The following is a 27,546-nucleotide window of genomic DNA, read 5'->3' on the forward strand; positions in this document are numbered from 1 at the left end:
GATCGTTCTCTTATTAGGTTGCTGGTAAAGCGAGGAAAGGCAGGGATTATTTTCAGACTGCAGGGGTGTTTGTCAAAGTGATCATCATGGCTTTGGAAGACAAGATTCTCCATTTGTATAGCTGACTTCTGACTTGACCATCACATGCCCTCTTTGTGGTCCGTTAGTCTCTCTTCACATATTGACTCAGGGAAAGAGCGATGTAAGACCTCTTTCTTTCTCATTCCTCGGCCATGCTGTCATTGCTGAAGGATCTATGCATTTTTCTGTATCATTGGACTGCAATACTGGGGAGCATATTTTCAAACAGTTTCCTATTTTTTTTTAATGAGAACAAATCACGTTAATGTTACAAAATGAAAAAAAAACACACACATTAAGAATGCTTAAGAGGACTTGAAATATATACCTTAGTCTTGGTTCTAGTTTTGTAAAATGACTCATTTGAAGCAATTTTATTATTAATATTTTAAAAGCTAAATTTGACATAGCCATCATTATAAAGCCATCATTTCAACCCAAAATATGATCTGTGCGCTTGACAGCTCTTTTTGATGGTTAGTATTTTTTTGTAATTTTTTGCAGTACTGGTACCATGTATAGGGAGTCCAGTGTCGTTGCCCTTTTAAGAGCACTGAGAGAGAGGCTGGGGGATGACGTCAGCAGCGCTAGACTGGAGTTGATCCGAAGGCACGGTGCAGCGGCGGAGAGAGCGAGAGACGGTGAGTATCCGAGGCGAACTTTAACCGGAGATTGTGACTGTCAAACCGGGTCAGAGTAGGGACAAACCGGGGTGATTCGGGAACAGTGGAGTCCGGAGCACTGGAATCCGCGGTCAGACGAGGGGGTTGTTTGGGATTGTCTCCTGTAGGAGCGGGGGTAGTGTGTACACTCCTGTGGTCTGTCCAGGCCGGGCGGAAGGGAGGGAGGTTCAGCAGGAAAGCGGAATGGCGGAGAGACGGATCACTTGCATTGCACTGCTAAAGAAAAAAAAAAATAACAAAAAAAACCAAAAACACCCTTTAAATCTGCTCTCAGAAAAAGCATGTTAACTGCTAAGCGTTGTGACAGATGATCCCAGATCCGGGAACCTAGTCTAGATTTATCTTGTAAGTGTAACGAATCTGTGCGCTCTGTTTTACTTTCGGGCTGAAGTAAAAATGAAAAAGTGCTGAGACTTTAGTACACCTCGTATAACATCCACGGAGGCTCCCAGCTCCCTGCTTTCCATCCGTCTGGATCCGGGGGGATGACAGTCACCCGTCACAATTCACGTCCACACTGTCAAAGTGGGTTGTGTCACATTCACAAACACGCACTCCAAAGTTTTGACTTGCTGGAATGTGTGCTTTGCGGCTGTTTGTAAATACTGCTAATAATAATAATAATAATAATAATAATAATAATAATAATAATAATAATAATACGTGTGTGTGTGTGTGTGTGTGTGTGGTCACGACAGGATTAGACATTTGCAATGCTACCAGTTAACACAATCTGGGTGTCATTTCCCGAGCGGTAAGAGTCGTGTAATTTTGTGTGATGTTTGTTACCGGAGACTCTGTGGTAATATGCAGTGCTGGGTATAATTACCGAGTATTATTATCAATTACACTTAGCAGCTCTTGGATTTGTACGGAAGCTATGTCTTAATTTGTATGTGAATTTATATATATATATATATATATATATATATATATATATATATATATATATATATATAATATTATTTTTTCTGTTCGTTTTAAATGTGTTTGCACCTAACTCAAATGATCACTTGTCTAGTTGTTAAGGTAATAACGTAATGTACAGTACACACAGACGTGTGGTTTGAAAGTCCGTTTTTGACCCCTGTGTTATAAGTGTGTTAAATATTACATACACAGTTTATACATTTAACACCTAGACCGCGTAGACCAATGGATAGGGGGTCTTCTGAATTGTATTATTAATGGTGTAAATCCATAACTTCAGGCTGTAGACTTCACAATGAATTACTGACAGCGATTCCCTCCAGTATCAGTGTCTTTAGATACAAGAATGTGTGATGGCGTTCATAGAACTACGATGTGGTTTGTGTAGCTTTCTGATTTCAAATATTATTTTTTTTGTAATTTTCTGTTAAACATCTGTACATCAGCTGCTTTGTGTACTGAAATGAAACGGCGTCTCTTTGAGGTGTGCTTAAAAAATAAAAAAACAAGTGTGCAGTCCAGCGTTGTGTGTTTGCAAGCGCTAAACACGACTTAACCTGCAACACCATCTTGTGAGAGCGAGCTGCTATTAAAACATTGTTAGAAAGAGCCTTGTACGATTGTGAAGTTCATTATTCATATTGATGGATTTTTGGGTAGATTTTTTTTTAAGACTTTTCCTCATGAGCAAAACGTGCCCTATTTGTCGGAATTGAATACAGTGCTGTAGCGATGAGAGAGATGATAGATGAGATACTGCGCTTGCTAGCACCATAACTGAACGCTGCACCTGTGCTGCTGCTTGATAGTTTGCATTGCACGAGAATATGATTCTGATTTTGCACTGGAGCTTTGAAAAGCAGCTTGGGAACATTTTAGAGAAAGCTTGCTGCAGCGAGAGTACGTGTGTGTGTGCCGTGCTGTATGTAAGCATTCCTGTGTTAATAAAGCCTTGGAAAGCACGGTGACATCTTTGTCATACAGTTTTGAGCTCGTTTCACAATCCTTGGTACTAGGGTGCTCTCTTGACTGCGCAGTGCTGCAGGGAGAGATCAAGCCTTCTGATTGGACGGGCTCAGTTGTAAGAGGCTGCTTCTTGTTACAGTCCGTGTGTGGCCCCCAGGCTGAGTTTGTGACAGACAGCTCCCTTCACTGGCCTTGCAGTACTGCAGCATGCAAAAACAAGAGGAGGCTAGTGCTGCCTGGCTTCATTCACACGGCAAAGCCACTAACAGAGTGCTTCCCAACTGCAGGCCGACAACGCAGGAAAGCACTGTTTATACTGGCACCCAGGGCAGGATTTAACAACGCAGGTTTTAATGTGCCTCTCTTTTCATTCATTGATCATTTAAATGCCCGGGTGCCCTTTTCTGGAGCCTGCTGCCTTCCTTACTGTATGTATGAGATTGCTAGCACATGCATGTTCTGTTTGTATGAGATTGCTAGCACATGCATGTTCTGTATGTATGAGATTGCTAGCACATGCATGTTCTGTATGTATGTGATTGCTAGCACATGCATGTTCTGTACGTATGATATTGCTAGAACATGCATGTTTTCGGTTGCGTTCGGCTCAGCTATGCTTGTCCGGCTCCCAGTAGCTGATTGATCTCGGATCTTTGTCAAGTTGGGTCTTAAAGGAGCCAAGTGATTTTTTCCTCAACAACATGGCTAGGTAGCCCATTCCATACCCTCCCCACTCTCTGTGTGAAGAAGTATCTCTCCCTTAATTTCACCTGTGTCCTCTGGTCCTGGTTTCTGTGCTGCACTTTGTTTTAGTGCTCACACAATAGGTATGAAGAAGCTCTTCTCTGGAGTTCCTGGTTTCACGTGTTGCTGGAAACCCACCTGTAAAAGATTCAGGACGTTGTCAGGGGTTTGCAGTGCAGCCCACAGTGCTGTTATCGGAGCAGGTGTGTGTGATGCTGGGAGATGAGCAGCGTTTGGATTTCTGCTCGAGTCCGCTTACTCTGTCCTGTTAACGAAGCACTAATTTACTGAACCCTAGCAATCGCATCCGGCGTGTGAGAATTGGCATTCTGAGCATCGTCAAGTCAAAAATCAGAAAATACAAATGAACAGACATCCTTGTTCTCAAAAGGCAATCTGACTTTTCTTACAAGGCTGTGAATAGCACAATGTGGAATGGGCAGTGCTGCTGTTGAGGGGACTCTGCCGCCCTGCATTTCTACCTGTCGGGTTATCAAACACCAGACTCATAAGTAACTCGTATTGCTGTTCATGACTTGTTTTTCTCAGCAGTGTTTTCGCTGTTTAGCTGCTCCGCATGTTACACTGCAGGTTAGAACTGTTCTGTTCTGCAGCTTCCTGTCGTTGCTTCCTGTCTTGCGTATTTCTGTGTTTCAAAATCAGATTTATTATTTTTGTCATTGCTTTTGTATCTAGCTGTTGTTTTTTTCCTGGTACAGAAACGTCCAGTTGTGGTAGATCATCTTGTCCAGGATGCATTAAAGTGTAGCCGACAAAATACTTGTGTATAACTATTGTGAGCGGCTTCCATTCCCTAGATAGGTGTCGCCTGAAAGGAAATCTGAGATTGCAAACATGATCATTTTGAAACGTGACGTCTGACGCACCAGGCACAAGAAAGTCCTCAGTTTGCATTCCCTGCTGGTCCAAATCTTACACTTCCTAGTGTAGGTCATTTCACCTCGGCAGTGTCTTCAGAGTCAAGCCTCTTACTGGCTGCGTGTAGGGGGAAGAGGGATGGAAATAAGACTCCCATTGCAGAGCAGTTTCATCCAATCCAGGTTTTAATACGAGCTGGATTATCCTCAGTTTATAGGTGTGTGTCTTATTAACCTTTATTTATAACCCTGTCTGCTGCAGCCACGCCTGTTGTGCTCATCCTTTTAATAACAGAGTTCTGTTTGTCAGTGATTAGATTTGTTGGCAGTTCAAATGAAGTTGTGTTTAGGGTAATTGAACGGTTGATGTACTGATGTCTGTGTCCTTCTGCAGCACGCTAAATAATCCCTGATGGGCGGAAACTAGATTATGTGCAGATTATGTGTTTTTTGTATCTTTCGGCTCTGATTCGTTGCAGATTATTTATTTTTTTTCCTGTAAACTCATTAGTGACAGTAATTACTCTTCACTGCTCAGATTACAGAGCAGTCCGATAGCTGCTCCTGCACTGTGATAATGAAGTAATTCACTGCTTGTTTACCCGATGATGCTCGTAATAAAGTCATCTTGGATCATTCAAACATACCCCCAGCACCAAACCATGCTGTTTTGCAGTGTAGCCGCTGACACTGCAGAGATGAAAGCTGGCTCTGCTGTGGGCAGGATTTTGCTACAGCGTATGTCAGCAGTCGAAGTGGTATCCTGTGCAAGAGAAAGTACTTTTCTTTTTACTCCTGGTTGAAAATGAAGAGCTGCTGTTTAGACTGAGTGCATCTTCTAGTAGCTCTCAAGGCTGTGTGTTTTTAATCCAGGATGGCTCCCCAGCAGCAGCAGACAGATAGGTGGTGAAGGTACAGTATGAACCCAGCCTCGCGTCTGCATTCTTTAAATCTGGTAAAGACTGGAAGTTTCAAAGCGTGTTTATTTTCCAGGGTTTTTTTTGATTTTTTTTGATTAGCTGATGTTTTGGTGCGTGATGTGTTCCGGACGGAGTCAAGCTTTCCCTCCTCCTGTGTCATTACTGCCAAACAGAAAACGCTGGACCGTTTCCGACTGGGGATTGCATTAACACTGTGTTCATTTGGGAGCGATTGCCAGAAGACAGGTGTTGGACTGTAAAACACGATGTCATTTGACAGCAGACTCCGGAGTGACGAAACCTCTTGTTAAACATGCTTGACTGATAGTGGAGTTTATTCATTTCAAAAACATCTGCAGAACAGCCCTTTTTTAATCAGGCTTGAGGACAGTGCTTATTTCATGTTTGACCACCCCTTGACTGGATCAAAGTAGCAGTGTGGGGATGTACAGTACGGATACGACCTGTCTCCATGTCAAACTCTTGACATTCAGTGGAGTGAATTGTGTTTGCTGACATGTGTGTTTAGGTACAGCAGCACCTGGTTATCTTTGTATCCACCACAACAGGTGATTCATCGGTGAATGTTTGCTGTGTTCTTTCGTGTGCATTCGACAGCAATCTGACCTTGTTTTCTATTAGGGAAGGCAGTTCTAGCTGCAGACGCACACGCACACACACACACACACGTTTCCTCTCTTTCCACTCTGTGAACAGAACTGCTCTTCTGCTGCTATAGCAGCTGAGGGGGTTGAATGCCGTAGTTCTGTTACAGCTTGAGGAGCCAATCTTACAGTAGGTACTAACTATGTATTTACTGATTTAGGGTTGGAATTATTTATTAGTCTAATTATTGTACTTCATTATTATTATTTTTTTTCATTGGAAAAGAAACATTTGCCGTTGAATCTTGGTTTCTGTTCGTATTTCAGATTTTTGGAGTTGTTTGGTAATTGTATATTGGATATCAGTTGTGTTAACGACAGTCATCTCAAGCAAGCTAGAATGAACCCGTGCTGGCGAGTTGGTTTGTTTTCTTGTAGACGACCAGTTTTTCCCATAAAGAGATCGGTTGTGACTTCCAAAGAAGGTTTAGTGGAGGCGGATGTATGTGTGTCACTCCTACATACTCGCATTAATCTGGAGAATTTCTTAGAATTGTGATTTCCATTGCGAATTTGTATTGTTCTGTTCTACTATTCTGTAATACTGTTGCAATGTATGTCATGGTCCTGAACGTTTCCATCATACTGATAGCTTTGAAGATCCCGCTGTGGTGGAGGGTGTGTGTTACTGACATGTTTTAATAAGCAGAATACGCGAGGGGGAGGAGAGTGTGTGAGATTGAAATAATCACAATTCATAGCACTTAAAGCAGTACACGATTCTTTGTATTCAGCTGTTAGCTGGGCTGCTCTGTGAGTGAGGGTGAGCTGGGCTGCTCTGTGAGTGAGGGTGAGCTGGGCTGCTCTGTGAGTGAGGGTGAGCTGGGCTGCTCTGTGAGTGAGGGTGAGCTGGGCTGCTCTGTGAGCGAGGGGGAGCTGGGCTGCTCTGTGAGCGAGGGTGAGCTGGGCTGCTCTGTGAGTGAGGGTGAGCTGGGCTGCTCTGTGAGCGAGGGTGAGCTGGGCTGCTCTGTGAGCGAGGGTGAGCTGGGCTGCTCTGTGAGCGAGGGTGAGCTGGGCTGCTCTGTGAGCGAGGGTCAGCTGGGCTGCTCTGTGAGCGAGGGTCAGCTGGGCTGCTCTGTGAGTGAGGGTGAGCTGGGCTGCTCTGTGAGTGAGGGTGAGCTGGGCTGCTCTGTGAGTGAGGGTGAGCTGGGCTGCTCTGTGAGTGAGGGTCAGCTGGGCTGCTCTGTGAGTGAGGGTCAGCTGGGCTGCTCTGTGAGTGAGGGTCAGCTGGGCTGCTCTGTGAGTGAGGGTCAGCTGGGCTGCTCTGTGAGTGAGGGTGAGCTGGGCTGCTCTGTGAGTGAGGGTGAGCTGGGCTGCTCTGTCTGGCTTTCTCCTTTACTGTAATTCCGGTTGCAGTAAAAGCTGATGTCTGGCTTTCTTGCATTGAAACCTTTGCCAGTTGGAATAGCCGTTTTGAAGAAACTGACACAGAGCCGCTGGGTTTCTGGTAATTTTCATCCTTCTGCTGAGGATTTGGGATTGAGCTTCTCTCAACAAAACTTGCGTTAGCCTGGCAGATAAAGCTGCCGTTCCCTGTGCTGCTCTTCTCCTCGGTATGGCTTGTAAAGGAAGTCGCACACATCCCTTGATAACATTCACAACACTGCTTTTTCTTTTTAAATAGGATATTTATATATTTTAGTTTTAAAGCTAATACATCTATCTGTACTGTAGCATGAGCAATTACTTGGGTCTGTACTGCTCCCTCACCCCTAACAGAAAGGGCGCTCCCTCCAGTTCAGGGCAGGGTGGAGGCAGAGTCTGTACTGCTCCCTCACCCCTAACAGAAAGGGCGCTCCCTCCAGTTCAGGGCAGAGTGGAGTCCTCCAGTCTGAAGACTGTAAGTCGTTCTGAGTTAATACATGTCCTGAGAGCATTGCTGATCCCCAGCTATTCCTGTGGCTGGCTTGGCACTGTGCAGTCCTCTGCAGTCCTCTGCAGTCTCTAACGCGTGCCTGTGCTTCCCAGGGATTAAAGTGGACGCTGCTGGCAGGACTCGCATTGCACTTCATTGTTTCTTGGGTAGAGTTACTGCCAGATGAAAAAGGAGAAGGAGCAGCAGAATTAAACACCAAGCTGGCTTTTTAGTTCAGCTTGTGCAGTTTCATGTCTAAGGTAAGATTTACTGTACATATAGGCTGCTGTCATCATTATAAGCTTAAAGTAATTGTAGCCAATAAAATAGTTCCATACATTCACTATGTAGGTCTCCGATGTGCAGTTTGGAAAGACATTAAAGATGGTATGAAGTCTCTTTTTTTCAAGTCACTTCCTGTGTCGGGTGGAGAGTGGAATACTCTTTGCAAATAAACAACCCAACGCTTTCATACAAATTGTATGGAAATGGTGTTGTGAGCTGCTGAGGTGTAGTGTAAACCCTGATTCGAAAAGAATGGGCTGAGCAAAATAATTCAACATTGTAAAACCTGTTCATATTGAAGCCAGTTATATTCAGTGTTATTCAAAACCGTTCACTAAAAAATACAAAAAATCAGATGAATTATTCTCTAGTTTTCTCGCCTTTCCTTCTCAAAGCGGAAGCATTTACACCAGGACTTTAACAGTGAATGGTCACTTTAACAGTTCAGGAGCGTGCTACGTGCGCTGTGCAGCCTTAACACAGTCGCCATGCTTCACTGTGAAATCTCAGGAAATGATCAAACAGGAAAAGCTGCCTCATACGAATTGCAGATTTCAGTTTGATAGGGTAGCGATTGTGGACTGAATTATGCAGTCGTCAGAATTTCCACTATATGGGGCTTTTAAATGTTGAATTTGCTGGGCTTGTGTAATGTGCTGGCTTATCATTTTCCTCCAGTACTTTGCCCTGCACAGACTGTGCCCTAAAGAGGTTTCTATATCATCCATACAAGGGCTTCCATGTTCCAGTAATTCTACACAGAATTGCAGTGGACAAAACAGTATCATCTTATCAGCTTTTACCATGCTAGTATAAGCCACCCTTGGATTTGAGCATTTTATAACACACTAAAACATGTGTTTCTTTCAGAACTGCACATTTGAGACCTGAATGAATGAAAGGGAAAAAATCAAACATTGCAAACTATTATTTTTTTTTTTAGCTGCATTAACTGTAGTGATTGGGTGATTTAAAGTGTCTTTGGATGAAAACACAGGTGATCATAACCCTATGCGAGACAACACACACTGAGGCGTGGAGCAGAAGGCTGTGGACAGGGTTAAGTACAAAGCCTTTCCCTTGGCTGTGTGCACAGTGTTGTTTGTTGAAGGCAGGAGTAACTGGACACCACTATGCGTGCTTTGCTATGAGCAGGTCAATGGGGGCCGACCCACACTGTAATGTTCATGCATTGCAACACAAATAATTGTCAGCTTATTAAAGTGAAACAATGCAGATACTGTGCTGCAGTCTGTAAGCGCTGTGCCATGAGAAGGGCTGTAGTGTTTGAAACGCACTTTAAAGAAAGGTCATTGAAAACACAGCACTGTTTATTTGGTTGCTGTTAGTTACACGTTTTATTTTATTGTCTTTGTTTTGGGTTCTTATCTGTTTTAGCATTTGAACACATTCGGTTCCTTGTAATCTTTTTGAAGTTCCTCCTTCCTGCTGCTCTTTGTCTTTTACAGGAACATCTCTTTTAGATTGAACCCTTCCTATCATTGGTTCGACTCTGATGTGTTCTAACTAGGGGTGTAACGGGACCCTAATCTCACGGTAACGATGTGTAACACGATATGCAGGTCGTGATACCATGTGCATCACATGTGATCGTCCTGATGGATAATTTAGTGAGGAGCTATGATGTTAAAAGACAGACATGGGCTCCCGAGTGGAGTGCAGGATGCGCCCTATAGCCTGGACGTCGCCGGTTCGAGTCCAGGCTCTTCCACTGCCGACCATGGATGGGAGCTCCCAGGGGGCGGCTCGGGGGGAGCTCCCGTTTATCTGCTGCACCTCGCGCGTTTGCATTGTGTGCTCTCCCTGCATCTCAAGTGTAGAGCGCTGCTCACACAAACTCCCTGGGGGACTAAGTGGAAACCACAAGAGTCGTCTAACCAGTGAAGAGAGCCAGACTTGAGTCCAGGATTTCTGCATGAACTCGCTGTGCCAGTCTGTCCCCTCGCCATGCTGGATTTAGGAGGTCTTCCAGAACGCACCAGCCTGGAAGCTACTGTGCGGAAGTATTTTTACGCTGTGACCGTGCAGCAGCTGACTGGAATATTTCTGTATTGCTGTTATTTTTAGATTTCCTGTCAGCACTGTGTGTTTTTTTGCAGTTCTGCAGCAGTAGGATTTTCCTCACAGTCTGTATGATTAGTTGACCAGTCCGAAGATTAGCTGATGAATCACAAAACTTTTACAGGCCTTTTCAAGAAGCTTCCTCTTTATCTGAAATCATACTTTTGTAGTTTGTTTAAGGAGATTGAAGAGCATGTTAGAAAGCATTTGAATGCAGAACGAGTCCCATTGGTGGAGGGATGACAGATACTGTATCGACGGACACTGGTTTCTCTGCCTGTGGTGCACTTTGTACAGTGTGGCTCTTTGTCAGCGGTTACGTCATGGAGTTTTCCGTGGCGCAAAGTGCAATGCTGCCCAATGGCTTCTTAAACACAGTTTAAGCAATGGTGTAGTATTTTGTTTGTTTGTTTTTACCCACGATTTGAACGGATTTTCTGACATCTTATAATGGGGTGTGGCGTCATGACTTTGGCATTCATTAGAAACTGCATGGAATATAAACCGGGCCCTTAATGTGAATAGAAATGTCAAGGATCTATGTATCTTGGAAATGGTCTTACTTTTAATGAACTCCTTCAGTTTTGAGACAAAGGGATTTCCTGCAGCAGCAATGCAAAGTGTCGGGGTGCTCTGTGTTATCTAGCCCATGTTCGACAGTAGATAGTCCCATATCAGTGCTGATTGGGGAGTGTTTGCCTTCACAAGCCTCGCTTTATCCAGATTACAACCCAATGAAAAACTCCTTCTGCATCAGTGGGTACCGCGGAGCTACCTGGTCTGACACGGTCCTCTGTAGCACGGCTGCCAAGTGGACCACTTTGATGACATTTGTTAAACTTCAAAGTCCTCTTGTTGCAATGCATCCTTCAGCACCGATGGAACTTGAAGTGATGAAATGCAGATGAAGAGCTCATTGTCTGACACTCTGTCATGAGGGGGTGCAGTTTAATGACAGGGGTCCACTGTGTGTGTTTGAGCACAATGTCTCTGCCCTGCCGAAGTACCAGCTGCCATTGTTTCCATGGTGGATGCGTTTTCACCCTTTTAAAGACTTCAGTGTGGCGTACGTTTTGTTCTTCTCTGTGACAAAGCTGCAGTTACTTTGTTTTGCTTCAATTCCCTGTAGAAACCTTGAAAGCGCCTTGTCTCATTGCAGAATGAAAGGACCACCTTGCACTCTGCATGTGAAACCAGCCTCAAACTCCATCTCCTCTCATTCCAGTATCAAACTGGGGCTGCAGCCGGTTCCATCTGCAGGCTGAGATCCAATCCGCAGACAGTAAAGAAAGCTAAAGCCTTTTCTGTATAATGCCATTGATAAATGATTATAATCTACCAATTTCTCAGTGATTTTGTAGCTACAGAAACAAAATAATATGTCTCTCAAACATGATATCTGGCACTAGAGTGTAGCTTGTAGAAATACGTCCTTCACACCGACGCTGCAGCTGAAACTTCTTCCATTAGAGTTGGAGAGACGCTGCTTTCTGACTGCCCACGATCCAGTTCAGATTGCTTTGAAAATGAACAGGACTGGCAAACTCAGTCCAAGTTGGCGGAGGAATTAGTAAACTGCTCAGTAGCTACTTGACTTTTTGGCATTGAGTGTCTTCAGTAACATTAAAGAGGAAAACGCCTTCTAAAGGTAGGCCAGCACTTCCTGCCACGTGCTGTAGCAGTCATGCAGCAGGCTTCTGATAATGTGTGGCAGTCAGGAAGGACAGGGGCCGTGTCTGATACTACACAAAGAGGCTTCATCTCAGAGTGATCAGAGTCGGGACCACTTTACTTAAAGTACCATTGAATAGCTCCACATGAGTGCTGATGGGGGCCCGTGAAACCAGCTGATAACGCATGAAATGTGCTAGAATATATAAGATTAACCAGTCTTGTAAGATGAAGTCAGCAATTTCTTTCCTTTTCTTTTCTTTTTGGTTTAGTCGTAACCTGCTCTCTTTTTTTTATGTAAAATGTCTTATCTTGGATTAGGACGGTTTGCTAAACACAGGTTGTACTTATTTTAAACTTGAATCTAAATTTTAAAAATGAAAAGTAATTGCAGTCGTAACTCATTTTGTTTCCCATGTGTTTCATCGAGTTTTGGTTTGCTGGTTACTATTGTAAAACCCAGCTAGTGTGAAATCAGAAACAAGCACTTTCTGTGGGTTATTACAGCTGAACCCCGTCCCTGGTTTTTCTGTGGGTTATTGCAGCTGAACCCCGTCCCTGGTTTTTCTGTGGGTTATTACAGTTGAACCCCGTCCCTGGTTTTTCTGTGTGTTATTACAGCTGAACCCCGTCCCTGGTTTTTCTGTGGGTTATTGCAGGTGAACCCCGTCCCTGGTTTTTCTGTGGGTTATTGCAGCTGAACCCCGTCCCTGGTTTTTCTGTGGGTTATTGCAGCTGAACCCCGTCCCTGGTTTTTCTGTGGGTTATTACAGCTGAACCCCGTCCCTGGTTTTTCTGTGTGTTATTACAGTTGAACCCCGTCCCTGGTTTTTCTGTGGGTTATTACAGTTGAACCCCGTCCCTGGTTTTTCTGTGGGTTATTGCAGCTGAACCCCGTCTCTGGTTTGTTCTTTTTAAACAGTTGAAACACGAGGAAGCAGTTCTGGGTTTGGATTTCAAATGTAATCTTCTACTGGGATGTTTTTAAATGACCCTTTTAAGCACAGGGTTAATAATGTGAATGAGCCGCGTTTCTCTGACAAGACTCCCGGGTTTTTGTGAACTTCTTGAAAGTGCGTGTTCCTGTGCAGCGTCGTTGTGTGAGCAGTTTTATCAGAATGAGTCACTGGAGTACGAGAGGGGTCACTTACTGTAGCAGTGCTTCAGGCAGGCATGAAAGATTGAGCCCCCTCCCTTGCAATAGGGGATTTTCATGCTGGTTTGGGGCGAACAGCATTTTCATAACCAGTGAGTCAACAGGAGATAAATGAAAAACAAGCTCATTATTAGTCACGACTTATTGAAAGCCAGACTGCTGCAAACCATCAACGGTACTTTCTGTAATAAAGAAATCTGATGAAAAATCTTTCTACCCGGGATTGAAAATATGTCCTCCCTAGAATGATCTTGTATTTCCAAGTCAGTCCATCCCTCTCTGTCATAGTGTTGAATTAATGAATGCTGATGCAGAATACAATGGCCTTTTGGTTTTCACATTGTTTTGTAGTACAGTGAGCCCAGCTAGTTTCTGCACGAGGGAAGTCCAGTACATGCAGTACTGGCAGTTGGTGTTACTGTGAGGGTTAAGGGGATTTTGTAAATCTGTTTACAATAGTAGCTTGTTCAAGCCAGCCTTTGTCCACAAGTTGAGAATTTCTAGTGGGTAGTTAAACATTTCCATTGGGCTGATAAGAAATTACTCTGGGATTTCAAGCTTCAGAAAGTCAACTGGCTATATAGTAAATGATCCCAAATATTCATATCTTTATTGAGTCTTACAAAAACATACTTTTGTTTTTAATCATGAATGTTTTCTTGTCGATGTTCGAGAACACACAAGAGGGATTAATATTGCAAAATATTTTTCCTTCACTGTGATTTTTTTTGTGGGGTATTTTTAAATGCAAAAATAATTAAGAAGCACAAAAAAATGTAATTGCTTGCACGCATTTTGAGTGACAACTGCTTAAATGTGGTCTTGTGCAAAACGGAGATTTCAGTATAAAGGGCTTATTTTTAATTCAAATGAAACTCTTCCGTCTGGTTTCACGGACCCGAGTTCTCACTTTGACTGCCTTGCCTACCTGATACCTGCAGTCCTGGATCAGGATCCAAACGAGGACCTGGGCGAGCTCACGGTTTCTTCTCCTCTTATGCTGGTAGTGTTTTAAAGTGATGGCTGTGTGCTCAATCCTCCATTGAAAAGACCTTGTTCCCTGCCAGTATCCTCTCAATAATAACCCGTCCCGTCCAGGCATGGTGGAAATTCCCTGTTCAGTACAAGCTCTTTGCTTCCTGTTTGCTTGGTTTTAGAGCGTTCCTGTTTTAATGAATGTCACTGTAGCTCCTGGTGACTTCCTGCTTGGACCTACATTCAGCAGGTCAGCACGGTGCTGGCTCACATTCAAGTCTTTCATGGTTTCAAAGCACTTCTCTCCAATGAAATGCAATTAAACTTGAATAGCTGTCCAGTTAAAAAATAAAGACAGCCTTGCGGTTCAGTGGATTAATTCAGTTATGCCAGTGTTCAGTCTTTATAGATCTGAAGTCCATTTACTCAGTGCTAAATGTTTCTGCGTCCAATCCATTAAGCCCACACCATTCAGAGTCATGCAGACATAGCACGTTGTGGGGGTGGGGGGGCGGGGGAGTCCTGGATTCACTGTGCTTGTGGGTGGGGGGGGGGGGGGACAAGCATTCAAATATTTTCTTTGAAGACGAATACTACTTGATCAGGTGTTTGAGAAGGCCATGTGAACTGCAACACATTGAGCACATGTGCAGTGAAGGCTGCTGGGGTTCAGTATGTGGTCACTTCTAACTGAAGGAATTGTTCTGCATTGTCGGCTTGACCACAGGGTTTACAGGAGGCCTGGGTTTCAGTTTAGCTTTGTCGAGTTTGCTTTCCCAATTTGAGATATATCTCAAACCCGTTTACCTGTAAATATATACAGCATAGCATACAGGACAGAGCAGAAGAGCACGGCACACAGCAGGACTGATTTATCAAGGGCTGGTCGGGGTTACAGGGTTCCAATAACCACGGTTTGGATAATTCAAGGTTTCACTGTATTCTGCTTCTGACTGAAGGGCCTTGTTTTCAGGAACAGGAAAACTAAAAGAAAAAAATTGTGGGAACTCAAATCAATACCTCGTCACCTTCATGTGGAAGAATGTGTTTATCAGCAATGCTGTTTTACCTTGAGCGAAGTCTGAAACACAAGAGAAACAGGAATATTGATCTGCACCCAGACTGGAGACAACGGTCTCGTAAATGAGAAACAAACACATTGAGAGTGCTTGCTTGCTTGTTTGCTTGCTGTGAATTGTGTTAAATGAACAGGTGTATTTTCAACAATGCTGGTGCTCTGATTTGAGAGGAGTGGCGTATTGTGGAAACAGAAAACCAGCATTGTTACAGGAGGGAGCGTGATCTGGATACGCTGGGATCCTCAGAAGAGATTACATTGAAACTCCTCCTAAAGCAGAACAATGAAGGATGTAGAACCTCTTGTGGGTAATTGTTTGTCTGCCTCCTAGTCTGTGATGTTGCCATTGACTATCAGCAAACAGACACACTGTAAACAGAAGCAGCATCACACGGTGCTGGCAGACTTTGAACCCCATTTACACTGTAAAGCAGCATAGTTGATACAGAGAGAGCCACACGATTCACAATCACCTGCATGATGTACATGCCAAGGAGAGAGCCACATGATTCACAATCACCTGCATGCTGTACATGCCCAGTGTATACTTCTGTTACTGTAGATCTGCTGTTTTGTATTTAATATCATGGTTACTTAAACTCCTCCAGTTAAACTCCCAGGACACTGGGTGGGTGCAGAACATTGTTTTGCTCTTTTTCCCTGAAATAGTTTAGTTTTTTTTTTTTTTTTTTCCAGCGATTGTGAACTTGGGCTGACTGCACTGTAACAGTTTTTATTTTTACAGAGTGCGTCACGTCCATTTAAAACTACAGTCAAGTAGAAACATGTGTCTGTAATGCATTTATCCTGGAATACTGTGTCCAGTTCAGTCCCCTCACTTGAAGAGCAACTAGGCTGATCCCAGGACTGAATGAGCTGTGAGGACAGGTTAATGGAGTGCATGGTTGTATTCACTGCCAGGAAGGCGTTTCACTTGCTAAACCAGAGCTAGTCTTTACGAGACACTGCACACTGTGGAGGCCCTGTGTCTCGCTGCTGTTCATGCTCACTTGCAGTCGTGGGGCTCCAGTGTGATACGACAGACACACAGAGGATGGGCGCTGATTGTGAGGTGTCAGATTCTCCACTCAACCTCGTTTGCAAGCACAGTAACTGTACACCAAACATGAGGGTTTGGTGCTTTTGATGAGTCACGATGTCATATAAGCTCCTTTTCATTTCGGAATCGGTTCACCTGTATTTCACAAGGTGCTTTTTTTTCTTTTGCAGCTGAACTGTATTGGCTGCAATCGTAACCCTCCGCTGGTTTTGAAAAGCATGGTTTTTGTCTTGTCGAGGCGTTGTCCACGATCCGTAGAGCTGTTGTTTGCTGGGGAGAGGCAGGGGGATATATGAATTCCAGGAATCAAACCACTTGTCATATTTCTGGAGTATTCACAGCCTTACATGGAGAAACAGCCCCCTTGCCAGAAAAGAATAATTGTTTGATGATGTCATTGTTTTAAAAGGGCCCTGCTCTAGAAAGCTAGGCAGAGCACAGACAAGGGAAGGCAGTGTTTATGGCATGTTCCTCTGTTCTCCTTATTTGTCGGGGAAACTCTGAGACAAAAGAGAAATGATGCCTGTGCTGCAGGTTCATTGAAGAGGCGTTTCCTAATATGGAGTGTGTGTGTGTGTGTGTGTGAAATGAATGCTCTCCATTTATCATTAATGTTTTCTTAGAGTCTTTGAGGAACAGAAATGACTCTTGGGTTAATTAACAAGTATGGTTTGAGTTTAAGTCCAGCGCTGGCTGGATTAGAAACTAGAGCGTGCATTTGCTTTAAACTCTCCACCTTTGCTGGACTAGCTCACCAATCCTCCAGAGAGGAATGCTATGTGTGTCTTTACCAGGATGATACGCTGGATAAAAACACTCTCGTTTTTTTTTTTAGAGCCGTCACGCCTGATCGAGTCTGACAGGCTGTAGAACTGGCTTTGCATTGATTTGTATGTGTTTATTTCTCTAATTTGGGATTTTATTCTTGAAGGATTAGTATTTCTGCATTATTCATTCCCTCATGCCTGGAGGCGCCTGTCTTACACAGGTTTTTAGATGTGTCTCTTACTGTTGTGAATCTATCGGGACTGAATTCTAAACTAACCCCGTGGATACTGAAGACAGCACATACCATACGTGTGATTACAAATTAGCATGAGGATACTGGTGGAAGTGTGTTTTTCAAAGAGCATTTATTTTAGGGCTGATTTAATCAGTTTTATTCTTATCGGTTTCTCAGCAATGTGTCAAGAAAATATAGTGTCTAACATCTCTCTTGATGTCGTGTTTTCAGAAGAATGTAATAAAATAACACTTAAAATAGACAGTTAAAAATTCTTAGCAGTATTATGGAAAGGGTGGCCCCCATGCACACTTTAATATCCCCTCTCAGATGTGTCCTGGTTTGTAAAATCACTACAGATATTTGACCTGTTGTACAGTGCATGGTCCATTGGGAATAGTTATATTTTATGCACCAATTAAAATTTTGCAAGTTTTAATTCCGTTGCATTTCATTTGAGCCTTCTACCCAGGGCTGGTAGGAATTGTCACTGCAGTTCAACACTTTACCTTTTAAATTGGGCACAGTACTTTGGAGCTCCGTGAGGACCGTATTTACTCCCTCCTTCAGTCTTATTCCAGCGTCCTTTTAAACTGTTCTGTTCCAGTGCAGTGGAAGGATGCTGAGGTTAGGCATTGCATTAGGGTTAGGAAGCGTCTCTTCTCGTTTTAGTGTGAGCTGTAATCTGTGCCTCTCCTCTTCTCTTTCCTTTCAGATTGTGACGCTGTTTGCTGAACAGGCCACACTATGCGTGAATACAAGCTAGTGGTCCTCGGCTCTGGGGGTGTGGGGAAGTCTGCTCTGGTGAGTACGCTGGCAGGGCTGACTCTAGAGTACAGCGGACCCTGACTCTCACTGGAAAAGCAGACAGCAGAGCTGCTGGAAACCATGCTGGCACCTCGCTGCTTCCTCTATCACTTCTGCTTCTCCAAATCGAGAAGCAGTGCTGTGCAGGCTTTCGTTACACACATAGACTTTTTTTTGGTTTTAATTTGTCTGTTCTGTGCATTGTCTTGTACCGTGGACAGTGCTTCCTCTTTCGCTATCTCTGGCACATCAAAAATAGTGAATTAATGACTGGATCTTATTCAATACTGTGCTTTATATGCATTCCTTGTTTCGTTTTTTTTTCCCCAGACAGTACAATTCGTACAGGGAATATTTGTTGAAAAATATGACCCCACAATAGAAGATTCATACAGAAAGGTAAGTGTTCCAACTTTCAGAAACACAATCACTGCTAGTAATGCAGTTACTGATAAGATTTCAGTGCAATAAGTAATCGTGCCTGGACAAAATGACCAATAATATCAAAATTCTTGCGTCCCTTCATCAGACCCCATTTTAAATGAGTTGTTACACTTAGATGGGCATTCGGCCCATCTAAGCTCGCCCTGTTCCTAGTAGCTGATTGATCTCAAACCCTTGTCAAGTCGGGTTTTAAAGGATCCACGCCCTGCTAGGATTGGTCAGGTTGCTGTTCGCTGGACTCTCTCCAGGGCTGCAGTGTCCCTGTGGTGCTGTGGTGTATAATGGCTGTGTAGTTATTTATCATTTCTTCATTATTTTTCTCCTCCCCCATACAGCAAGTGGAAGTAGACGGACAACAATGTATGCTTGAAATTCTCGACACAGCAGGGACAGTAAGAGAGCGTTTTACTTTGTTTTACTATGAGTGACCAGGGCAGGGGGTACCATGATCAACCAGCTATCAATCCCTGAAATTAATTACACAGGACCACATGCTCTGCTTATTCCAGTTGTACTCAGGAATAGAATTCAGGCCCTCCTTACTACCTCAAGCTGTTTGTTCCTCATTTGTTAATAGTTTTGATAATTGATCTACATTATCCAATCCCGGAGTTTAGGTTTAATTATGAATTCTGAATATATGTGTGGATTTTGAAAGAATACGTAAACGAGAAATAACTTTCAGATACAATATAAAATGTAACCCTACGATAATGAATTTTCTAAACTAATAACTGGACTGTAGATTCCTGTTGCTGAGAATGTGTTTCAGGTTAGGAGTGCGTGATCAAGGCTTGGTCATGTTCATCTGGACAGACAGACAGACAGACAGACAGATTGACCCGATCAGTGAAGGGGGACCCTGGTCTTGTGCGGTCACATGAAGACCCTGAACACTTCTTTTATTTTTGGTCCACAGGAGCAGTTCACAGCGATGAGAGACCTGTATATGAAGAACGGCCAGGGTTTCGCTTTAGTATATTCTATTACAGCACAGTCAACGTTTAACGACCTCCAGGACTTAAGAGAACAGATCCTACGAGTGAAGGACACTGAAGATGTAAGTAGCTTCTGGACTGCATTGATACTGCGGGGCTGTGTTACGCGCAGTGGGCATGAATATACCGCTGTACCTCCGTACTGCACCACACTTCTCCTCCAGCTGTTTGAAATGGGTGCACTGTTGAGATCAGGTTTGATGCAGGCATTGCTCAGTGTGTGTGTTTCAGTGTTGCTGTCTCTCTCTGCTCATGGTGGGGTCATGTTTGTCGATGGCCCTGGTATTTAAATGTGAGAGCCTGTCGTTCTGCTGGGAGTAGTATATGATTGGAAACCGACACTGTGTGATGGTTGCTGTCCAGTCAGACACACACGACATTTTTGCTATATCTAGATAATCACGTATCCAGTTGTCATGACAATTGCTGTTACCTTTATTCAGCACAAGCTACATAAGTTATTGAGTTTGGGATTCTGGAGAGACAACGCGGAGTCTGTGTGTCCGGTCATTAATCCACACTTACATTTTGATTGAAAGATGACATTGCTAATTCTTCTCTTCTGTAGTGGATGAATGTCATGGTCATCCCATTTTGCAACATGCTGATCGCTCTAGTTATGAAGGCACAGCCATGGCAGGGGATGGGTCTCACTGACAGACTAGTTCTGTATGGCTGCTGCTGTTCAGCGGTTTCGTTTCTAGCAGTGATGTACGGCTTGGCTTTCACACACAGCTGAAGTGCTGCTTTCATTCAATTACTGCAGATGGAGTTCTGTGACGATCCCGCTGTTCCATCGCTGACGAGTCAACGTTAAACTGGCCTTTTGTCATTAAGCAGAAATGGATCACACTAGCTTTTAATAATACAAGTGAAATGAAGTGCAGTTACCAGGCTCTCCTCTCTGATTCCACAGCAGGGTGTGAAGCATGACTCTCAGTCCGTGAGGCTGCATTATGCCCATGTTGGTGTGACTCATGCCTCCTTGTTGAGAGGTGCCCAGAGCCTTCCCGTTTCCTGCAGGGTTTTATATAGAGAATATAACCAGAGAGGGTTTTATATAGAGAATATAACCAGAGATCGGATACATTCAACCAAAAAAAAAAACCTCACTACAATACATGAATATGATCAGGCAGCTAGAGGTGCTAACAGGATATTTATAGCTTGTGAATCCGTGATGGCCCGGGTCTTGATGCTCATCGGAGAGGGTTATTCTTCTCCTGTGTGTACAGCGCACAGCTGAATGAGGTTATTATCTCCCCAGGCAGAGATCTGTTGTACATGTTTCCATCTGCCACGGGCTCAGGCTTGAAAACCGTTTGAAATCAGCCCTGTTCATTTCCATTAGCAGCAGATTGAGATCAATCTTGTTTCTGCCCTGGTCTGTCCCTCCCCCTCACACTGAAGGAGGAAGTTACCTGCCTGCTATGCAAAGGACTACAAAAAACATGGCGACAAAACAGAGGGCTTTTTACTGTCAGGGACATACAAGGTGAATTCAATCATACCAAGAAATGCAGCGTGCAAGCTGTCTGAATGAGCTGAAACAGACTTCAGCAGAGGAGCACGTCTTCAAAGCCATTCTAAAAAAACACTATTCCCACAGACTGGGATACTTCTATTATGTGAGCGAGCGTTCTGCAGTTCATTCGCGTTGAATAAAAATCCCTTTTATTTCATCTCAAGATGCAGAGCCGCTCTGCGCTGAGCTGTCAGCGATTGGGAAGAGAAAGAGGATTATTTCACCAGGTCCTACCGCACTTCCATTTATTCAAGAACAACGTGATTTTACAGAGCGATTCAATGCAGCTGACAAAATAATGGCACGGATATGAGCTGCTCTGTACATTGTAGAGGCATCCGTTATGCAGTTTTGAAACCGTGAAATAATAATAATAATAATAATAATAATAATAATAATAATAATAATAATTTTAATGTGGTGCTACACAAGTTAAATAAATCTCAGTTTGCAATCCATGCTTTTAGATAGTGTTACACTTCCTTGGTCATTTCCCCTGGAGGGTTACATTGCCCCTATCCCTTTTACAGCAGCTTCTTTCTTGCAGTAACTGCTTACAACAGCAACCGAAAGTATCGATCCAAAACTATGAACGCCTGTGCTGCAGATCCGAACCTGACCCCATGACATCACCAACGTGGTCTCGCATTTAAACAAGCAGGTGCTGTGCCAGTAAACCCCCACACATCCACGCAGTGCTTGTGTTGAAGCGCCCGCTCCCGAGAGGACGGCGCGTGAAGCAAACCCCAGCGCCAGGGCAGCTGGCTCCTCTGAGCACAGACATGAAGTGACTTAGCTGGTTTAAGAGGAAGCAGCTCCAGGTGTCGTTTTATTTCTGTTTCCACTCGGTTATGCCGAGTGCTTCTGGGTTCTGTTGCTCCAATATCAAGTTGTACATTTCTTTACATCTACCTGGTCTGGAACTGGCTTTGGTCTGAAATGTGCAGAGCTTTGCATAAAATCAGTTGGGCCCTGGAGGTGAGCTTTCTGCTCAGAATTATGGTTTTGATTGTGTTTTGGGTACTTGGTGTCTGGCAGAAGATAGAAAATGTGGAATGCAGCACTGCAAGTACTAATAAATGCTGCTAGCGCAGAAACCTCGTTAAGAGGGACCTTTTGCTTGTTTCATAAAGGAACCCAAAGAGAACGTCAATCCATGCCTTGGTTGAATACATTTCCCACCTGGTTTAGTGGGGTTAAAGCCCTGTTTGAAACTCAAGGGGAAATGATGCGCTCTTCAGTTGTGAATTAGATCCTTTTGCACACACTGTAGGTGGTCTAAGAGCAGTAGCAAGCATTCAAAGCAAGGCCCACACCCCTGCGTCACGGTGCAGTTTAAAAGAAGAGACTAAAAGCAGAATGGGGAGATGGCTTAAAGACGTCTGTAACTGGATGTATGATTCTGGATTGGGAGAGTTCAGTAAGGCTTTGTCCGCCTTTGTGTGGCTGCTGCCCAGTGTCTGACCAGCTCCCCTTTTTGTGTCCCCGCAGGTCCCAATGATTCTGGTCGGCAATAAATGTGATCTGGAGGACGAGCGGGTCGTGGGGAAGGAACAGGGTCAGAACCTAGCAAGACAGTGGAACAACTGTGCCTTTTTAGAGTCGTCTGCAAAGTCAAAGATCAACGTTAATGAGGTAAGACTGACAGACCAGCCAGTGAGCGAGCGCCACCGTGTTGATTCCAGGGCTCTCGCTGCAGTGACGTTAAGAAAGCGACCAGGCACTCAATGCATGCTATGTATATATATTTCTCCAGTAAGTCAGCCTCCGTTTTCAGATTAGTTTGTTTTTCATTCATAGAAGGGTCACAGGTGAAGGTCATGAAAGCAGCCTGAAAAGAGAGCTCACGTTTTTTTTTAATCATTCTGCAAACAAAGACTGTTTGCTTTTCTTTTGAAATAAGATAAATAAAAAAGACAATGATGTGATGCTCTTCATCTCCCTGGGGAGACGGCGCAGGCCACAGTTCCTTTTGAATAGATTTACAGTTTGAAGCACAATGTCCCCACCCTATTTCCTGAGCCTTTTGTATAAATAGAAGTCTTAACCCTCCTGATCCCAAATGAGAAACATGCTTTCTGAGGAGTTTTCTACTTTAGACACTTCAATACAGCATCCAGAAGAGAAATCATAGGGAAACTCTTTCAGGGCTGCTTTTAAAATGAAATGACAAGATGGGGACAGAAGTCAAGAACCGCCCATGTGGCATGAAGCTTTCTTTAGTTTTGAATTGATTTAGTTCCTTTTACAGCAAGCAAAGCGCCGATCACTAACACAAATACACTTTTTCCTTTCATAGATCTTTTATGACCTGGTCAGACAGATCAATAGGAAAACGCCAGTGGAAAAGAAAAAGGCTAAAAAGAAATCGTCCTGCCTGCTGCTGTAAGAGTCCAGCCAGCAGCAGCAGCAGCAGCTCTGAGCAAGGTGAGTGAACCAGTGCTGGCCAGCCTTGACGAGACCTGCTGCAGAAACTGCCACCGGGACAACGGGCCGTCTTTCAGAACGCATTCGCTTTTCACTCGGTACATTTCCAGTTTCACACGCTGGTCTCATGGTGCAGATGGAGCCGGCTGCAGCCCCAGTTTCATTCCGAGATGACAGTTTCACACGCTGGTCTCATGGTGCAGACGGAATGGGTTGTGTGCTGATATATACATGCAGATACATTGGTAGAGCTGATAAGTTCACTGCAGTTTTGAGAGGAGCTTTTTTCATAGACCTCGATACAGGTGTGCTGTGCTGCTAGTGTGCGTCCCAGTGTCTCCCAATGAATGTAATCAGTCCTGGTGGCTTGAATGGTCTGCTGTTTTGTGCCCCTTATCTTTCATACAGCAGAACTGAAGCCACCCACAGGAGCACTTACCACAGGAGATTGCCATCGTTTCCTTTAATCTTTTCTGTGCTTGGGCATGTTTCCATGGAAACGCCATTGAGCTTATGAAGACCTTATTATTTTCGAGTGTTGTGTTTTTCTGGTGGTGGTTCTTGTAAATGTCTTGAAATCATTAACCCCGAGTCTGCTGGCTGCATATGAAGTGGCGAGCGGGTTAGTTTAGTTCTGCTGCGGTACAGTGACCTCCCTTGTGTTCTCTTTGACTGCTTCACTTCCTTATGTTTCAATGTGTGAATGAGATTGAGAGATTATCTCCAATGTATTGCATGGCTCGCTGCCACCGCGCTTCACAATCAATTGGTTATTAATCTGGATCTCTTGTAGTTCCGGTATACAGTATCTTGTGTGGCCACTATTACTGCAGCTAGTGGAAGTACTATGAGGCATTAGTTCCACTTGGCGAGGAGTGTTGCAGGGGGGACATGTTAATGGTTACACTCTGGGGGAGCTCCATTAAGAAACAGGATTGCCATAACCTTTAAAAATGATGTCACACCTGTAGCATGTTGCTCTTCTTGTTACAGAACGTGCATCGCTGACTACCACCACTAGGGGCTCCAGGATGAAAGGGTTAATCAACGCTGCTTTCAGTATGTTGATATAGCAACATCCTGACTTGAGAAAGTAAATGAATGCCACTGAATCTGAAAACCGAGTTGTTGCCTTTGAAAATTCAGGCGGTGGGTTTATTAACGCTGTAAAGAGGAACAAGAAAATGCTGACGGACAGAACGGAACGCACTCGGTTCAGTCAGCGACACACTTTTTAAATAATATTGCTGCGTCTGCTGAAAGGCCCTGGTTTTACACACTCCAGCGACAGGAAGACTTTACACAATGGAAACATTGCTTCATAGTGCTGTTCATTGCACTCTGGAGCGAGTCACACACATGCACACTTTATTAATACGCCACACAATTAGGCTCAGATGGTAATCGCTGCTTTTTGTGTGTTTGTTTTAGATGATGCCGTCTCTCATTATAAAAGAAACAGGAGCGCTTTAGTCCAGCAGCGTGTTTGTTTAATTGAGGAAAAATAAAATCCTCTTGAGATCAATAATCCATTATAGCATTCAATGCTGCTGCGCTGCCTGTATTCTCTGTGTAACATCCGAGAAAATGCATCTTTAAAAATCATAAATAAACGAGCAGTGAATTGTGTGGGAGTTCGATCAACTCCACACAGACTTGTTTCTGCTTGTAGCTCTGAATTGCCCCGTGGCTGATTGCACAGAGAAGCGATGTTTACATGAATTCATTGGAATTGAATTGCAGAATTTGTAAACCTTGTGTCTAATTGCGTGTTGCACCTTGGAAGCCAGTGAAAGAGAAACCGTGATGATGCAATCCTCAAATAATGCACATTAGCACAGGCACGCCAGCCTCATCCACAGCTGCACTCGCGTTTAGTAGCAGTGGGAGAAATCTCAAAACGGAAAGACCGCATTGTCTTGAAACTTTTACAGAACACCTGCCAGGTGCTTATCTGGTGTCAATGATTTGCCTTTTCCTGCGAGTCTGCGTCTGCAATACCAGATGTCCTTGTGTATTTCAATTCTTTAAACTATTAATCCATAAACCGTGTTCTGTTCTTCAAAAGTCTTGGCTACCATTCAGATCTCTAAACCAGAAGGATGGGACAGCTCTGGTGTGGGGGACGGCACCCTGTTTTGTGCTTTTTCATGCTTTGGATCAGCCCTGAAGCTGTTTCCTGTTTTAAATGAAACTGCTGAGCTCGATCTGAGAGCAGCAGCTCCCCCTGCTGGTCAGTGACGGTATTTGTACACTAATTCATTTCCGCTTGGAAGCTGCAGTAGAGTGTGTCAGTAGCCTGAAGGGAGCTGTTACAATTGAAAGGCTTGCTCTGTCACTTGAGCACAGGGGCCTGGGGGGTTGACAGGCTGTAGACTGTACGGGATGCATCGCTGCTGTGTATGTACCTGCTTATTATCTATATGTATTGTCGTCTGTGCTTTGCATCATGTATAAAAGCTAAACGCTCAAATGAGACATATATGCAGTTAAGCAGTGCCTGGAGGGGTCTGGGGAAGCACTGGAAAGGAATGCATCAATCCAGTGCGCCTCTCTGTCTGATGGGCTTCAGTGAAGGCAAATGAAAACTCTTTGAATTCTTTAAGGGAGAGTACACCTCATGCATGTTTACAACAAGCTGTGGGGCATCAGTCAGGTCAATTTGAAGGGGTGTGTGCTGTGCTCTGGAGCTGTGAAGTGAATCAGTCAGATCCATTTGAAGGGGTGTGTGCTGTGCTCTGAAGGGAGTCAGTCAGATCCATTTGAAGGGGTGTGTGCTGTGCTCTGAAGGGAGTCAGTCAGATCCATTTGAAGGGGTGTGTGCTGTGCTCTGAAGGGAGTCAGTCAGATCCATTTGAAGGGGTGTGTGCTGTGCTCTGGGGCTGTGAAGTGAATCAGTCAGATCCATTTGAAGGGGTGTGTGCTGTGCTCTGAAGGGAGTCAGTCAGACCCATTTGAAGGGGGGTGTGCTGTGCTCTGGGGCTGTGAAGTGAATCAGTCAGATCCATTTGAAGGGGTGTGTGCTGTGCTCTGGAGCTGTGAAGGGAGTCAGTCAGATCCATACTGTTTGCAGTGAAGTATTCTATTCCATTGGAGCGTCACTCATAAGACATGATTTGTACACAGCTGTACAGTTTGTCTTTTTAATAAACACTTCTGGTTTGGAAATGATTCATCTGCGATTTGTGTTCTAAATGTTTCTTTTCTTTCTCACCACAGAATGCAGGAATGAAGAACTGTTGCCCAAATTGGAAAGTGCCAGCATTCCAGATTAATACAAAACAATTCGAAAGTTACAACCTATCTGAAGAGGCTCCTGTGCTTTTTTTGTATCGTTTAACTGAAGAGTTTCGGAGGATGGATTGGAACTGTCGTCCCCCGACCCCCCCCCCCCCCCCACCCGCATCGCTTCTTGGCAGAAAAAAAACAACAGTATTTTCACCTTTGCAATAGTAATTAAAAGATAAAAATAATTCTATTTGAATTTAGTTGTATGATCATATGAACGCATGGACACATTTCAAATGTTAGATGTTGCAAGTTAAATCAAGAATTGATAACATATTGGCCTTTTTATTCTCATAATCCCCCTTTTCTTTCTTAAGTACTAACAGTCCAGCGGTAACAGTTTGAATTCCAGTGGACTGACATCACAAATAGCATCATCTTTCTGAAGTGACATCATCTTTCTGAAGTGACATCATCATTCTGAAGTGACTTCATTTTCTATCCTGGGAGTTAAGGAATTCCATCCCTTTAATATATTCCAATTCAAATGTTTTGTGTGTAATGCTTTGGAAAAATGGGTCTTTTATAGAAAAACAAACTGTGGGAAAACACAAACAAACTGATTTCTATGTCTCTCGAAGCTAAAATATATTCTACTAAACCAACTCTAATGTTGCTTCGTGTGTTTTACTGTCACAAATTAATTTTCAGCTTTTATGAATGATTAAATTTTAGTACATTTTCATTATTTTGCGTTTGTTTTTTTATTTTTGTTTCCTTAAATTAAGAATCAAAAGGCCTATTCGCAAAGCATTTTTAAAAATGGTTTTATTAAGGAATGTTTGTCGAATAGTGTTTTAGATCAGACAAAAATGAATAATTCTAAGCCTCTGTGAAACAGTTTTCATGAGCTGCAGGCTTGATTTCATGAATGAAAACATTCCTAAAAGCATCCTTAGAGTCAGTAAAGTGTTCTCTCACCCCCTCCCAAACCCTTGTGCTTCTCATGTAATGGAACGCTCTCTCAATAATCAAGAAGTTGCCTGAAGAAATGAAATCCTTGATGGGTTCGGCAGCATTGGTTC

General features: G+C 43.7%; 1 protein-coding gene across 2 annotated transcripts; it reads left to right on the forward strand.

Moving 5' to 3' along the window:
- The first annotated feature begins 627 nt into the window (after nucleotides 1–627).
- On the forward strand, nucleotides 628–27,209 carry LOC117417594 (ras-related protein Rap-1A). Of its 2 annotated transcripts, none has more exons than XM_034908120.2 (8): nucleotides 628–722; nucleotides 17,748–17,836; nucleotides 18,170–18,238; nucleotides 18,619–18,675; nucleotides 19,203–19,343; nucleotides 22,298–22,441; nucleotides 23,106–23,233; nucleotides 26,453–27,209. In XM_034908120.2, exons 2-7 carry the CDS (start codon nucleotides 17,780–17,782, stop codon nucleotides 23,193–23,195), a joined length of 558 nt encoding a protein of 185 aa, XP_034764011.1. In that variant the 5' UTR covers nucleotides 628–722; nucleotides 17,748–17,779; the 3' UTR covers nucleotides 23,196–23,233; nucleotides 26,453–27,209. The 2 variants fall into 2 exon arrangements, with proteins under 2 accessions (XP_034764011.1, XP_058859824.1); XM_059003841.1 differs by lacking the exon at nucleotides 628–722 and adding an exon at nucleotides 7,838–7,982.
- The last annotated feature ends 337 nt before the right edge of the window (nucleotides 27,210–27,546 follow it).

This window comes from Acipenser ruthenus, chromosome 29 (assembly GCF_902713425.1).
Source record: "Acipenser ruthenus chromosome 29, fAciRut3.2 maternal haplotype, whole genome shotgun sequence".
Taxonomy (NCBI): Eukaryota; Metazoa; Chordata; class Actinopteri; order Acipenseriformes; family Acipenseridae; genus Acipenser; species Acipenser ruthenus.